Source organism: Lampris incognitus, chromosome 20 (assembly GCF_029633865.1).
Source record: "Lampris incognitus isolate fLamInc1 chromosome 20, fLamInc1.hap2, whole genome shotgun sequence".
NCBI lineage: Eukaryota > Metazoa > Chordata > Actinopteri > Lampriformes > Lampridae > Lampris > Lampris incognitus.
Genome location: NC_079230.1, coordinates 31,367,849 through 31,384,263, shown reverse-complemented (window position 1 = coordinate 31,384,263; position 16,415 = coordinate 31,367,849). Strand labels below are relative to the sequence as shown.

At 45.7% G+C, this 16,415-nt stretch overlaps 1 protein-coding gene across 3 annotated transcripts in view; it reads left to right on the top strand.

Annotated features, from left to right (window-relative positions):
• The first annotated feature begins 341 nt into the window (after positions 1 to 341).
• Positions 342 to 16,415, top strand: part of aco1 (aconitase 1, soluble) — a 29,125-nt gene continuing 13,051 nt past the window's right edge. The window contains exons 1-7 of one of the 3 annotated variants that reach the window (XM_056300290.1): positions 342 to 434; positions 3,107 to 3,258; positions 3,455 to 3,623; positions 9,201 to 9,338; positions 13,259 to 13,328; positions 13,464 to 13,647; positions 16,104 to 16,243. In XM_056300290.1, coding sequence (XP_056156265.1) covers positions 3,162 to 3,258; positions 3,455 to 3,623; positions 9,201 to 9,338; positions 13,259 to 13,328; positions 13,464 to 13,647; positions 16,104 to 16,243 — 798 coding nt within the window. In that variant the 5' untranslated portion in view covers positions 342 to 434; positions 3,107 to 3,161. Of the gene's footprint in view, positions 435 to 1,541; positions 1,629 to 1,840; positions 1,962 to 3,106; positions 3,259 to 3,454; positions 3,624 to 9,200; positions 9,339 to 13,258; positions 13,329 to 13,463; positions 13,648 to 16,103; positions 16,244 to 16,415 lie in introns of those variants that run through there. The other 2 variants (XM_056300291.1, XM_056300292.1) reach the window with 2 other exon arrangements.

Here is a 16,415-nt window from a genome sequence, read left to right as displayed (position 1 = left end):
CTGCTCATAGTACATATTCTACCACTATCTGCTTTACTATAAATAACATTCCACTGTTCATAGTATATATTCTACCACTATCTGCTTTATTATAAATAACATTCCACTACTCATAGTATATATTTTACCACTATCTGCTTTACTATAAATAACATTCCACTGCTCATAGTATATATTCTACCACTATCTGCTTTGCTATAGAACAAGACTGGCTTCAGCGTATGATCATTCTTTTCCGTATTCCACATTATAAATAAGCTAAGACGCCGGCTGAAGCTCATGGGCGCTTTTATTTTTGAAAGGAAAATGACCGGAAGTGACGCGTGATGAACCGGCGCAGTGGGGCCCGCTCTGTCGAGGCAGGAATTAGTTTGACGTTACTCGGTTAGGCGACGCGGACAGCACACGGCGGCGTCCTCCTGCTGCTCAGCCAAGTAAGTAACACGCCAGGTTGGTTCCAGCCACGTCAATGTTATTATTCCTTTAAGACTGGTACAGACTAATACAGACTGGCACAGACTGGTACAGACTAATACAGACTGGTACAGACTAATACAGGTAACATCTTCTGCTGTCGGGCGCAACCAGGGTCACGTGACAGCGCAACTCAGTTTGAGCGTCTCGCGGTGGTTTCTGTGCAAGTGTCCCGATCACATCCGGAAGGTGTGCAGCTGGAAACCCTGAAGCGTGTGGCGCGCTAACTATATAGCATCTCCCACTCTCCCCCAGCTAGGAGGGGAGGGGGGGGGGCATATGTGCGCCTTATCCGCTGCTCCCCAGAACAAGTCCAGCGTGCCGTGATGTGCACAGGTCTGAGTGTGACCACGCAGGTGCGCTGCAGCAAGCCCTGATGTGCACAGGTTCGAGTCAGCGTGAGCAAATGTCGATGAGCGGGGCACGGTGAGCAGTGGAAGAAGAAGCGATGAAGAAGAAGCGATGAAGAAGAGCAGGGAACGTGTGCAGTAAAGCTCATGTGTGCAGCAGTGGAGGTGATGAGAGAAAAAGGAAATGACCGGTGCGGCTCACAGCAGAGGTTTAATGCTGTGACAGCGTGCATCACAAGACATTAACCGCCTTATCTGTCGGCCGCAGAAGGCGTCGGGTCCTAACCCGAGATTGCAACAAGGATAAAAAAACAAACTTCAGTTCAGTTTTCTGAGGAAACGTGTCAAAAACGTGATTGCAACATAACGGTGGCTCTGCTGAGAATAACGCATGACAGTTCGGGAGGACTTATTTGCAGTGGTGCTGGTGCAGCACTTGTTAGAGGCGTTGCTCCAGTTTAGTCAGGCGTCCCTGTAGGGGGGAGAGAGAGGGGGAGGAAAAGCTGTGTATTGTGCCATGTTACGTCATCACATGGCGTGAGTGTTTGACTTTGCACTATGAAGTGCATGTTGTAATCACGGTGCTTACTTGGACGGTTCCCAGGGGAGGTCAGAGATACTATATGGTGCCGGTGGAAGAACGCGTATCAGTTTGCCTGCCACTCAGCGGCGGCTCAGGTGGTCCTGCTGTGCTCAAGAAAACCCCCAGGAACCCACAGCACCACTTACCACCTTACACAGCCTTGCAAACATGCAGATCCACCTTTTCTTTTAACATTTCAAGTTGGAGGTACTGCTAAAGAGGTTTGTTTATGTAATGACAACATGCATTCTACTTTGGCCTCACAGTGTACGTCCCTTTACATTCCCCTCATGCAGAGGGAAGCTGGGACCTAACGGATTTTTGCATTTCAAGTAAAAGGGAAACATTGTGCGTTTGCTTTGTAATTAACCGTAACATTTTCTGAGGAGAGGACTGTGATGTTTGCAGGTGACATTGTGATCTGCAGCGAGAGTAGGGTGCAGGTGGAGGAGAGCCTGGAGAGGTGGAGGTATGCACTGGAGAGAAGAGGAATGAAAGTCAGTAGGAGCAAGACGGAATACCTATGCGTGAATGAGAGGGAGGACAGTGGAATGGTGAGGATGCAAGGAGTGGAGGTGATGAAGGCGTATGAGTTTAAATACTTGGGGTCAACTGTCCAAAGTAATGGGGAGTACAGAAGAGAGGTGAAGAAGAGAGTGCAGGCAGGGTGGAGTGGGTGGAGAAGAGTGTCAGGAGTGACGTGTGACAGAAGGGTACCAGCAAGAGTTAAAGGGAAGGTTTACAAGATGGTAGTGAGACCAGCTATGTTATATGGTTTGGAGACAGTGGCACTGATGAAAAGACAGGAGGTGGAGCTGGAGGTGGCAGAGATGAAGATGATAAGATTTTCATTGGGAGTGATGAAGAAGGACAGGATTAGGAACGAGTATATTAGAGGGACAGTTCAGGTTGGACGGTTTGGGGACAAAGCAAGAGAGACAAGATGGAGATGGTTTGGACATGGTTGGAGGAGAGATGCTGGGTATACTGGGAGAAGGATGCTGAATATGGAGCTGCCAGGGGAGAGGAGAAGAGGAAGGCCAAAGAGGAGGTTTATGGATGTGGTGAGGGAGGACATGCAGGTGGCTGGTGTGACAGAGGAAGATGCAGAAGAGAGGGAGAGATGGAAACGGATGATCCGCTGTGGCGCCCCCTAACGGGAGCAGCCCGAAGTAGTAGTAGTAGTAGTAGTTGTAGATATTCTGAGGAGATGATACAGACCAAGAAAACAGAAAATAAAGAAAGCAGTCTTAGGTTGCCATGTAAATGTGCAACTGAAAAGATATTGTCCCCAACCTGCAGTCAACATTTTTATTGACGTTAGAAAATCAAAGGTAAATGAACTGCATTTACACAACGCTCTTCTAGTCTGCTCACCACTCAAGCACTTTACAGTGTGTGCCTCACATTCACGCACGTGGTGAAACTCCTCACTGTCAGGTGAAAAGAAGCGGCTGGTGACTCCACATGTATGGGAGGAGGCATGTGGTAGTCTGCAGCCCTCCCCGAATCAGCAGAGGGGGTGGAGCAGTGACTGCGACAGCTCGGAGGAGTGGGGTAATTGGCCGGATACAATTGGGGAGAAAAAAAGGGAAAATCTCCCCCCCAAAAAGAAAACAATCTTCACATAGTTATTTGATATTGTGTTTTTTAAAGAGATCCTAGCTTGTTTTTTGTTTTTTTTTCCCATTTGTTTCAGATTCTTGCCTCGAGCATACAAGAAGTTTGTCAGCTGTAGTTTCCAGGCCAGGACCATGAGTAACCCATTCCAGTACCTAGTCGAGCCCCTGGACCCTAAGGACCCAGACCACCACTTTTACAATCTTTCAAAACTTGGGGATCCTAGATATGGTACCATACATTTTATCTGAAGACAATAAGAAAGAGAAAATTAACTGATATCAGAGCACATCTTAAAGCAGTTCATAAATTGGACATATTGTTACATGTTTAATTTATTTCACTGAGTTGAATTTGGCTTCAGGCCTTTAATGTTTGCAGATAGATTTTGTGTTTGACTTGAGCCTAATACCCATTTCTCTCTCAGACCGTTTACCCTTCTCTATTCGTGTGCTGCTGGAGTCTGCTGTCAGAAATTGCGATGAGTTCCTAGTGAAGCGAGAAGATGTGGAGAACATCCTCAACTGGAAGCAGACTCAGACCCAGACTGTGGAGGTACCTTTCAGACCTGCTCGTGTGATCCTGCAGGACTTCACGTATGTCCATAGCATCCTTCTTCATTAAAATTGCAATTGATGGCACACTGACAGTAATAAAATCAATGACATTTTCACAAGTACCACAGTATCAAAGTTATTAAATTGCAAGTGAAGCAGTCAATCAAGTTAACATGATTTATTTCCACTCTAATCAGCGATTACGTAACAAACATGACAAATGTAAACATACTGTAAAAGAACAACAAGAAGCCCCATTCTATCTTTCGTGACAAGGGCGCCACCGTCTTGCAGGAGTATAACCTGTGATGTCACAGGGTTGGTTGGCTTGGCTGAGTTCAACAGATACAGTGGTAAAAGATAGAGAACATTTGAGACTGAGGAGCCACAGGACAGAAGACAAAAGGGAGGCCACTACTGTATTGCTGCTGGATGTCAAAATTAGTTTTACAGGGTCACAGCCAAGGACAAAACGGTTCATTTTCATAAACTGCAGCTGAAACGGACACCAGTACTGAATCCTCATAGTGTCAGCTAGCTAACTAGCATTAGCTAGTTGACACTATGATGATTCAGAGAGACTAGCTAGTTATCATCGTCTCTCTGAATCATTATAGTGTCAACTAGCTAATGCTAGTTAGCTAGTTGACACTATGAGGACTCAGAGAGACGATGATAACTAGCTAGTTCTGGGGGAGTGACATAAACAAAAAAGTGTTGGTCAGACAACACCCAGATAGCAAAATTGCTGTGGCCCGGACCCTTCCACAACCGACAGTCATCTTTTCTTTCATCCGGCCCACATACCGCGTGGAATGATGGCACTTGGGTGGTCCGCTCCTGTTTACCAGATCTGGGCCAGAACCAAGCCATAGCAATGCCGCATGTGCCACATCTTTGCCAAAGGTGGCCCATATTTGTTTTGTGATATTTGGGCCATATTCACCATTTACAACACGGGCCACTTCAGGGTCACATCCAGATCACATGTTGCCCAGAGCACCGCATCTTTGCCAAAAACGGCCCACATTTGATTTGGCATATTTAGGCCATATTTGCTATTATACATGTGGGCCACTTCAGGCTCACATCTACATATTTTGTCAGAACCAGAAGAAGGCCACTAGTGCCACATCATTGCCTGAAGTGGCCCACATCCGGATGCTATCTGGGACACTATATGTAAACAAACACATGGAAACGTCGTTCGCACTGTATGCCATCATATTCCTGTCTCTGGCCAACACCATGTAGCGTGTATTTGTTTTACTGCATAAGGTTAACGCTATTGGTTCATTCGCCGGCGGTTACAGCTGCCTTGACGTACCTGCTATTGACAGGATGCTCCAGTGTTACAGCTCGGACATCTTTCAGTGAAAGCATCGCCACCTCCAGCACATCCACCCCTCGGCGTAGTGTGCTGAATGTGCGGAACATGGTGATGCCTGACCACTCACGACACCTGGTCCAGACCAGCCTCCTGACAGCAGATGTTCTCCAGTATGGTGGGTAACAGCCATACTCACAGCACCGGCTCCATGACTTATGGTCTTTTCAGACCGGGAGCAATTGATGCGCCTTGAGAGGGGAGCGGGCAGTTAGGGAAGCGCGGGCAGTCTGTCAGGCGGCACTGAATCTTATGGAACTGACGCGGTCATGCTCGTCTCATGGACACGCCTGCCTGCTGCCAGAGTTGAGTTGTCTTGAACTTTTTTCTACATGACGCACAGTCACCCCACAAAATGGACGAGAGACTGATCCTTTCCACGTTTGAGTTAGTCATGTTATTTACTTATAGGCGCTTTCTTTCAATATCTCTGGAAGATGTAGTATATTTTAATAAGTTGCTCGAGCCTATAAAGAAAATACAGGTGTACCGGCAGGGATGCAGTAGTGCACAGAAGCTGTTTCCATGGTTACCACGTATAGAGTGCCGGGCATTTACTCAAGGAGCACTTCTCTGCCCGTCTAGACATGAGGAGCACGTTGAAGCCCCATGGATCCAAGCGGGTACGCAGTCTGAAAGGACCAAGGTCCCACCCGGTCCCCATGCCGTGTCAGCTCCAACGCATACGCAACCTGACATAGTGAAGAATTTTTTTTTTGTTTTGGCTTTTTCCCTCTTTTTCTCCCAAATTGTACCCGGCCAATCACCCCACTCTTCCGACCCATCACGGTCTCTGCTTCACCCCTTCTGCTGATCTGGGGAGGGCTGCAGACTACCACATGTCTCCTCTGATACATGTAGAGTCACCAGCTGCTTCTTTTCACCTGACAGTGAGGAGTTTCACCAGGGGGACATAGCTCGTGGGAGAATCACGCTATTCCCCCCAGTTCCTCCCCCCCCCCCGAGCAGGCGCCCTGACCGACCAGAGGAGGTGCTAGTGCAGCAACCAGGACACATACTCACATCCGGCTTCCCACCCGCAGACACGGCCAGTTGTGTCTGTAGGGACGCCCGACCAAGCCGGAGGTAACACAGGGATTTGAACCGGTGATTGCCGTGTTGGTAGGCAACAGAATAGACCACCACGCCACCCGGACGTCTCGAAGATGGAGTGTTTTGTCCTTGGCTGTAACACTGTAAAACTAATTTTTACATCCAGGAGCAATACAATAGTGGCCTCCTTTTTGTTGTCTTCTGTCCTGTGGCTCCTCAGTCTCAAACGTTCTCTATCTTTCACCATTGTATCTGCTGAACTCAGTCAAGCCAACCAACCCTTTGACATCACAGGTTGTAGTAGTGCAAGATGGTGGCGCCTTTGCCACAAAAGATAGAACGGGGCTTCTCTTTATCTTTTATGTGTTTACATTTGTCATGCTTGTTACAGTGGAGATATATTCAGTAAATCATGGTGACTTGACTGGCTGCTCGGTGTCCGTGTTAAAAGGGCTTCGTAGCAGTTTTATTTAGATCACGTCTTGATGCGTGCTCAAGAATCCAGGTAAGGGAATCAAAGAAAGGAGAATCGGCTCATGTGGACGCAACGTTTATTGACAGAAATGTTTCATCATCATCTGAGAGGTCACTTACATGATGATGAAACCTTCCTGTCAATAAACGTTGTGTCCACATGAGCTGATTCTCCTTTGATTTATCTAGAACATTTTTATGACATTTGGTGACACTCTTTCAACATCCTGACTGCCATCAAGTAGGCAGATGCACTGAGGAAAAAGTCCAGTCTCTCTGGCCGCCCTGGGCGCCATGAACGGGGACAGAACATTTTCTCTGTACTCGCTCCTTACCGGCCATTCAGGACAGTTCTTCACAAGCCGGCGTCTCGCTCGGTCTGTACTGGCTGTCCGTTAGTTCACAAGGCTCTCAGGCAGAAGTGAGGGGGCAGATTCTTTGCACAATGTTTTCAAACTAAGGGCGTCCAGGTAGCGTGGCTGTCTATTCTGTTGCCTACCAACACGAGGATCGCCGGTTCGAATCCCCGTGTTACCTCCAGCTTGGTCAGGCGTCCCTACAGACACAATTGGCCATGTCTGCAGGTGAGAAGCTGGATGTGGGTATGTGTCGTGGTCGTTGCACTAGCACCTCCTCTGGTCGGTTGGGGCACCTGTTCAGGGGGGAGGGGGAACTGGGGGGAATAGCGTGATCCTCCCTCGCACTACGTCCCCCTGGTGAAACTCCTCACTGTCAGGTGAAAAGAAGCGGCTGGCGACTCCACATGTATGGGAGGAGACATGTGGTAGTCTGCAGCCCTCCCCGGATCAGCAGAGGGGGTGGAGCAGCGGCCGGGACAGCTCAGAAGAGTGCGGTCAGGATCCGAAATTAACACTCGCCACCTACCAAATGCGAGTAGATTTTCTGATTGGCGAGTAAATGTCAGAAGCCTACCCGCCACATGACGAGTAACAAAAAAAGTGAAATCCAACCACTTAATACCCCCCATCTCTCTTGCTCTCTCTCTCTCTCTTTCTCCTTAGCAACAGCAATAACATAGCAACAACAATAACAGAAACTAACCAATCAAAGTGCATTAGAACAATAACATAGCAACAACAATAACAGAAATTAACCAATCAAAGTGCATTAGAACAATAACATAGCAACAACAATAACAGAAACTAACCAATCAAAGTGCATTAGAACAATAACATAGCAACAACAATAACAGAAATTAACCAGTCAAAGTGCATTAGAATGTTGCTAGACGGTACTGGCGGGTAACATTACGCACACACTCGAGAGAAACGACGACAGCAGCACCCGTCAAACTCGGTACTAGCCTACTCTAAAGTTAGTGAGCAACACCAGTTATGTGGCAATATGTAGGAGGCGCAAAACCACCATCATAAAGACAACCATGCCCCAAAGAGGAGGAAGAAGCCACCATCACCACCAAACCGAAAAAAAAGAAAGTTTAGTGAAAAGTGGAGGTATGGCGATAAAGGAGGTGCGAGAGGCTGGCTGGAGTATAACGCACAGGCCGTGATAATGAGTTGCTCCATCTGTCGCCAGGATGCCAAAAACCGTAGCAATTCATTTGTCATCGGTAACAAGATAATGAAGGTAGAAAACATCAGGGAACATGAGACCTCCAGATGTCACATTACCTGTATGAAGGCCTCTCGGGCTCAGTCGGAGCCTGTCCTCGCAACATCCTCCATAAAGGCGCTAGTAGCCATGTCCGAGCAGACCAGCATGAGAATGCAGAACAGGTTTAGGACTGTGCATGCCACTGGCAAGAAGGCCAGACCACTCTCCCACTTCCAATGGATGTGCGAGTAAGTGAATTTAGTTGTCATCTCAAAATATCCTTATACAGCGTAAACAACGTGCTGGCTGTAGCTAACATTAGCCAGCTAGCACTAGTATGTGACACCTAGCTTGCACTAATGTTAGCTGTGTGCTAGCTGAAACAGGTTAAAACTGATTGGTGGTCCAACCTCAACTCAGACACACTCTGGGATCTACTGATGGAGCAGCTGTCATCTCCCGAGATCAGGGAGTATGACCCAACCAGTGCTGTTGATCTGTGGCACCAAGACTCTGTCAGGACCAGGAGGCCAGACTTCATGGACGGTGCAAAGACAGTGGCTGCTGTAGAGTGAGAAGTAGTTTGGGACTAGGGACGGGCATGTGGAGCCCTCGAGTAATTATAATAATACTCTAAATAAAACATTCAATCATACTTGTAACATTTTATCGTTTAACCACTGACTAATTTTACATAAAAATATTTTTGCTTCAGATCTGCTCTTGTCACATTTTCAAAAGCTTTTATTCAACACAATACCATATTCTCTCATTGATCTGTACTGAAAACGTATGTATGGCACAAAAAAGGCTACTAATTATTTTGGCCGGTAAAAAATATGCTTGGCCAGTAGATTTTTTTTCATCTACCAGTCCCCTTGGCCCGGTAAGCCAAAAAGTTAATTTCGGACCCTGAGTGGGGTGATTGGCCGGATACAATTTGGGAGAAAAGAGGTGTGGGTTGGGTGGGGGGGGGAGTTTTCAAACTATATCTAGCTCTCACCATCTTCCGCCCGGGTTCGCTTATTCCCTTCTTAAATGGTCTTTGACCAGGAAAACGGTTAGAAACCTCTGCTCAGGGTACTTACATCTGGATTTTTTGTCCCCGTTTCATACGCCTGTTGTAGTGGTGTGCCTGCTGTGGTGGACTTTGCCGCCATGCGGGATGCGGTTATGCAACTCGGTGGCGACCCAGAGAAGATTAATCCTGTTTGCCCGGCGGATCTTGTCATTGATCATTCCATCCAAGTGGACTTCAACAGGAAGTAAGGATTTGTCCGTCAAAATGTCTTCATCGTGACAATTGCCCCACCATTTGATAAATATTTTTTGCAAAACACTATAAACCACCTTATTTGTGATATCTTTTAAGAAGACAAGATGTTTTTAACATTTTTAAAATGCCCTTCAGTTTAAGAGACATCGTGTCATAATTAGATGTGATTACTCAGAAAGGATGTCAGAATCACTTAAATTCAAAGGTAGCCGCGTTTCTGCAGACTTACCAATACTCAGTGGAAATGTAGCTGCAGCCAAGGTGTTGTCCAATTTTCTACTGTTTGCACTTCAGTCTGATGCTGCAGAACTAGTTGAAATTCATATATACTGCAAGTTATTCTGTCACTACCATTATTTAAAGCACTGAAGTAGGGAATCAAACAATCGTCTGACGGGAAGATGTACAAAAACGAAAACAGCCACAAAGGGTCGATAGTCTACCTCTACTACTATTCGGTGCTCCCGTTAGGGGGCGCCACAGCAGATCATCCGTTTCCATCTCTTCCTGTCCTCTGCATCTTTCTCTGTCACACCAGCCACCTGCATGTCCTCCCTCACCCCATCCATAAACCTCCTCTTTGGCATTCCTCTTCTCCTCTTCCCTGGCAGCTCCATATTCAGCATCCATCTCCCAGTATACCCAGCATCTCTCCTCCACACATGTCCAAACCATCTCAAACTTGCCTCTCTTGCTTTGTCTTCTCTTCTCACTCTCTTCTTCACCTCTCTTCTGCACTCCCCGTTACTTTGGACAGTTGACCCCAAGTATTTAAACTCATATGCCTTCATCACCTCTACTCCTTACATCCTCACCATTCCACTGTCCTCAATGCAATTTTATTGGATTTAGGGTCTTAAATAGGGCTTAAAACGTATTTGTAATTGGTAGATTTGGTCCTGGCAGCTGACCATATTTGCCATAGCCAAAAATGAGATTAATGATATTTTTGATTCCTCATAAGTTTAAGAAGAAGTGAGACATCACACAGTGACTTTGAGGGAGAAAACCTATGCTCTTTCTCATGTGAGGGGGAAAATGCACACTACCATCCACCCCCTCTGAATTGCCTACATCATACAGAGGCATCAGAGATGCCAGCCAAGACCTATGTGAAGGAGGTGACTCATGTGGGGTTCAGTGTGTTAGACCAAGAAAATATGAGGCGAGTGGAAAGGCAACACACAGCGTTAGCCACCTAAACTCTCTGGGTTGACTTAGGCTTGGACGAGATGTTCTACTGCAACACTGCCACCTTCAGTCTAACCCACACCTCCATCACTGTCCTCTACATCTACACCTCTTTATATCCTTTATTCATGGACACCTCCATCACAGTCCTCTACATCTACACCCCTTTATATCCTTTATATATGGACACCTCCATCACTGTCCTCTACATCTACACCTCTTTATATCCTTTATACATGGACACCTCCATCACTCCTCTACATCTACACCCCTTTATACATGGACACCACCATCACTGTCCTCTACATCTACACCCCTTTATATCCTTTATATATGGGCACCTCCGTCACTGTCCTCTACTTCTACACCTCTTTATATCCTTTATACATGGTCACCTCCATCACTTTCCTCTACATCTACATCCCTTTATATTCTTCATACATGGACACCTCCATCACTGTCCTCTACATCTACACGCCTTTATATCCTTTATACATGAACACCACCATCACTGTCTTCTACAGCTACACCCCTTTATATCCTTTGTACATGGACACCTCCATCACTGTCCTCTACATCTACACCCCTTTATGTCCTTTATACATGGACGCCTTCATCACTGTCCTGTACAGCTACACCCCTTTATATCATTTATACATGGTCACCTCCATCACTGTCCTCCACATCTACACCCCTTTATATTATGGACACCTCCATTACTGTCCTGTACCTCTATACCCATTTTCATCCCTTTTATTAAATGTGAATAGAAAGAGACAGGCCAAAGTGCATGCTTACTAAATGTGCTTGAGTTTCAATCTCAAAGAAATCCCCTGTCCTCATGTGGTCTATTAGATACTTTTCCCCCCCTTAAGTAACAAGATCAGTCAACATGGATAGAATAAGATATGAATTTGCATGAGTTTTTATTATTCCACGAGTTCATGCATTGAAGTATTTCCACAGAACTGTAAAAATGTTGACATACTTTCTCACCACAGCTCCCACTGTTCTTTCTTTTTACCCCTTCAATCCATCTCTGGGCCAAAAAATGCCCTTGAGCAGCACAAAATGTCTTTCTACTGGTCCTTTGAAATGCTATTTCAGTGCAGCAATATGGAATAGATTTACAACGATCAGCTAAAACATTAAAACCACTGACGGGTGACGTGAATAACTGATTATCTCATTATCTCATTATAGGGGTGGCGTTAGGAGTCAGGGAGAGGCTGATTGTTCCATGGGCGGGGAGGTCACTTGCCCTTCTTAGTACGCCGACTTGACAGCTGAAAGAGGGAGATGATTGAAACACCTTAGACAACATAGCATGCAGCAGCGGCTAGGGGACTGTGGTGATTACGACCATGCCGAGGCCTCAGTGAAACAAAAACGGTCCAGACTTTGTGCTGCACATCTCACTAGCCACAGGAACCTCACCTGCAGCTGAATGGATAGCCAACAACATCTGAGCTGGCCATGCCCGGATTTAAGGCAAAGGCAAACGGGGAAGGCCCTGCGAGCTAGCCAAAACATCAGAGGCTGTTAGTGGAAGATGTCAGAAGATTCAGTTAGGAGTGATGAGTGGTCCAGATACCCCCTCAACAGGAAAGTGTACATACACATAGGTAAGAGAAGCTTACATACTCACATTAAAATGCTTTCACTTGAGGGAACGAACTAACTGTTGCAGATGCTAAAGTGTAGGGACTAGCTGGAAAGAGGTTATTCCTAGTTTTCTGGTTTAGCGAGCTGAACATGTTCGTTGTCTTGTAACACTCAATGTGCATGGGGAGTAAAGGCTAGCCCGTCTGGTCCGATCCCACAGAAGTGCTACTGTAGTTCAAATTGCTGAAAAAGTTATTGCTGGCTATAATAGGAAGGTGTCAAAACACACAGTGCATCACAGGTTGCTGCATATCAGGCTGTGTAGCCGCAGAGTCAGTGTGTCCATGATGACCCCTGCCCACCGCCGAAAGAGCCTACAACGTGTCAGACAAGTGTCAGAACTGGACCATGGAGCAGTGGAATAAGGTGACCTGGTCTGATGAACCATGTTTTCTTTAAGATCATGTGGACAGCCGGATGTGTGTGCGTTGTTTACCTGGGGAAGAGATGGCACCAGGGTGCACTATGGGAAGAAGGCAAGCTGGCGGGGGCAGTGTGATATTCTGGGCAATGTTCTGCATGGAAACCTTGGGTCCTGTCATTCATGTGACTGTTACTTTGACACATGCCACCTACTTAAACATGGTTGCTGACCAGGTACACCCTTTCATGACAATAGTAGTATTCCCTGATAGGAGTGGCCTCTTTCAGTAGGATAATGCCTCCTGCCACACATTTTTCAGGAATGGTTTGAGGAACATGACAAAGAGTTCAAGGTGTTGTCTTGGCCTCCGAACTCCCCAGATCTTAGTCCAATTGAGCATCTGTGTGATTAGCTGGAAAAACAAGTCTGATCCATGGAGGCCCCACTTCGCAACTTACAGGACTTAAAGGCTCTGCTGCTAATGTCTTGGTGCCAGATACCAAAGGACACCTCCAGAGGTCTTGCGGAGTCCATGTTTTTACAGACCTACATAATATTAGGCAGGTGGTTTTAACATTTCGGCTGATCGGTGTAGATGGTAGTGGCTTCCATCTTTTAGCACAGTTCCCAGAATCAAAGTGATCTTTTCACTGTAGCACAAAACCTTTTTTTTTCTTCTCCCTCTCAAGGTCTGATAGCTTGCAGAGAAACCAGGACTTGGAATTTGACAGAAACAAAGAGAGATTTCAATTTCTAAAGGTATAAAAGTTTTAAAGTATAATTTAAGGGCCTCTGACTGGCTCAAGTAACGTCGTTACACCTACTAGCTGTTCAATTTGGAGGGAGGGAGGATTCAGCCGTTATTAAACATACTGCATTCATTTTCCTTTACAGTGGGGTTCTAAAGCATTCCGGAATATGCGAATCATTCCCCCTGGTTCAGGGATCGTTCACCAGGTCAACCTGGAGTATCTGGCCAGGGTAGTGTTTAATCAGGATGGCTACTTCTATCCCGACAGCCTGGTGGGCACTGACTCCCACACCACCATGATTGATGGCCTGGGAGTACTAGGTTGGGGTAAGGCATTTTTTCTTGGCTGCCTGAAAGGTGTAGAAAAGATAAGTTCATTAAGTTGGCGGATATACTTAAAGTTGATATCTGCTACTTTTTTATCACTTTATCCATCTAGGTCATGGAGTCACGTTACATAATACTAACCAGCATCCTTGGTCGAGTCGCACCAACTGTTGCTGCGACAAATGCATACGTGTTGGAAACCGCGTGATGCTGACGTTGCCATGACAATCACTATTACTGTAGATCAGCGTTACGATACATTTTAATGCAGCTTGTACTACATTAGACTGCCTGAGTGAGCTTTGTCTGAGGATGCCATTTTTACAAGGGTGCAGACTATTAACTGGTGAGATGACCGCACAGTCTAGGGGTGGGATGATACTGGATCGACTTCCGAACCGTGCGATACGGTTTTCACGAGATCGTGTGTTATTAAATTGTTTGACAAATAGTATTGTAATGATTACGGATGTGTCGACCCGCTAGCCCGTTGGCTAACGCACACTTTTTTCAGGAATGGTCGCACTTTGTAGTCGACTGGTTACGGGTTGGAGTTTTTAATCGACTGGTTAGCGCAGTTGCCTGTGGTGCGGGTGACCCGGGTTCGCATCCCGGCTGCGGCAGATTCCCGGCTGCCCCCTGAATTCGCTACGGTATTATAGTTGTTAAAATGTTCATTTTGGTGTCAGTTGTTTCCTAACAGACACACTAACATATGTGTAAACTACTAATTAGACACATTAGTCCCTAGCTACCGGGTCTGACCCTTTAGCCGAGCGGTTAGTGATATCGAATCCCGCAGCGGGCAAGAAAATAACCGGTTACATATGTAATGCATTAATATCTCAACTCTTGACAGAATATATGGGTTTAAAAACCGGCGGTCATTTTGACCGCCCGTGGTCGATTTAGGTAGGAGTGAAATTCCGGTCGTTCCAACGCCTGTAAATAGCGCCACGCCTCGGTGGTAGTCATGGTGCGTGTGAGACGGCGGCTGTACCCAGACACGTTGGACACAACGCCTGGAAGACAACCGAAAACACACATGGCTAAGCCAACAAACGGAACAAGGCCTATAAAACGCGAACGTTGCGACGGAAATGACGTAAACAGCCCGCGCCATAAATAGTGACATGACGCACACGATGACGCGCAAATTACCCGCGGTCATTTTCACTCAGGGTCGTTTCAGGTAGATCTTATCATAACTTTTTTTTTGTTGTTGTGTGCAACTGATCTAAAACTCAGTTTAATGCGAATATATGCAGTTTTATGAGCATTCAGGAGCGGTTAGGTCAGTATCTTTTTTCACAGTTATTAAGCTTTGAAAATCCAAAAGTCAAAATGGCCGCCTTGGTCGTTCTAGTAGTGTTTAAAGTACAGCAGTTGTGTTAAAGATGGCACAAAATGTTGTTAGAACTGTTGCACTTGCGTTACGTTTGAAATCGTGCCTTGATAATGCCAACATGTTGGGCCTCGTTCTGTCTAACACATAGAAAATAGACCTGCAGTGGTGGTGTCTCCTGCTCGCCGAGGCGTCCACCGTGTCGTATGGCGAGACTCGAACCGTACGGTCCCACCCTTACCGCACACTAGCCTTAATGGTTGCTACACCTTTTTTGTGATCCAAGTTCACTAGTGTCAGCTGGTGTATTTGTCTTTGCCTCCTACACCCAGCTATGTTGGAACGTTGCTCTTCTGCCCTGTTTTCTGTCCAGCTGACTCGCCACATCCTCACTATGTTTCAAACGGATAAATTAGCAAGAAATGACAGATTGCAGCTTTAAAACAGCTATGGTGTAGCTTATTTTAAACAGCTAAGGTGTAGCTTAATTTAAACAAATAAGGTGTAGCTTATTTTAAACAGCTATGGTGTAGCTTATTTTAAACAGCTAAGGTGTAGCTTATTTTAAACAGCTATGGTGTAGCTTATTTTAAACAGCTATGGTGTAGCTTATTTTAAACAGCTAAGATGTAGCTTATTTTAAACAGCTAAGATGTAGCTTATTTTAAACAGCTAAGGTGTAGCTTATTTTAAACAGCTAAGACGTAGCTTATTTTAAACAGCTAAGGTGTAGCTTATTTTAAACAGCAAAGACGTAGCTTATTTTAAACAGCTATGGTGTAGCTTATTTTAAACAGATAAGGTGTAGCTTATTTTAAACAGCTAAGATGTAGCTTATTTTAAACAGCTAAGATGTAGCTTATTTTAAACAGCTAAGGTGTAGCTTATTTTAAACAGCTAAGGTGTGGCTTATTTTAAACAGCTAAAATGTAGCTTATTTTAAACAGCTAAGGTGTTGCTTATTTTAAACGACTAAGATGTAGCTTATTTTAAACAGCTAAGGTGTAGCTTATTTTAAACAGCTAAGACGTAGCTTATTTTAAACAGCTAAAGTTCCAGAAGAATTGTGTTAATGTGAAGTGCTGACGTTTTGTCCTATTAAAACCTGTAGGTGTGGGTGGGATTGAAGCGGAGGCCGTCATGCTCGGCCAGCCAATAAGCATGGTGCTCCCTGAGGTGGTCGGATACAAGCTTTACGGCACCCCAGACAAACTCATCACGTCCACAGACATCGTCCTCACTGTCACAAAGGTGACCTCGTTTTTCACCTGTCAGCATTTGTTCTGATGTGAACATCATTATACAACAGTTGCCCCATGGCCTCCTTGGATCCAAAATACTTACTATATGCTATTGTGTAACGAAGGTTAAATCAGTATCCACCTCCCAAGACATTTTGTGCTGATCTGTGTCTACCCTGTCG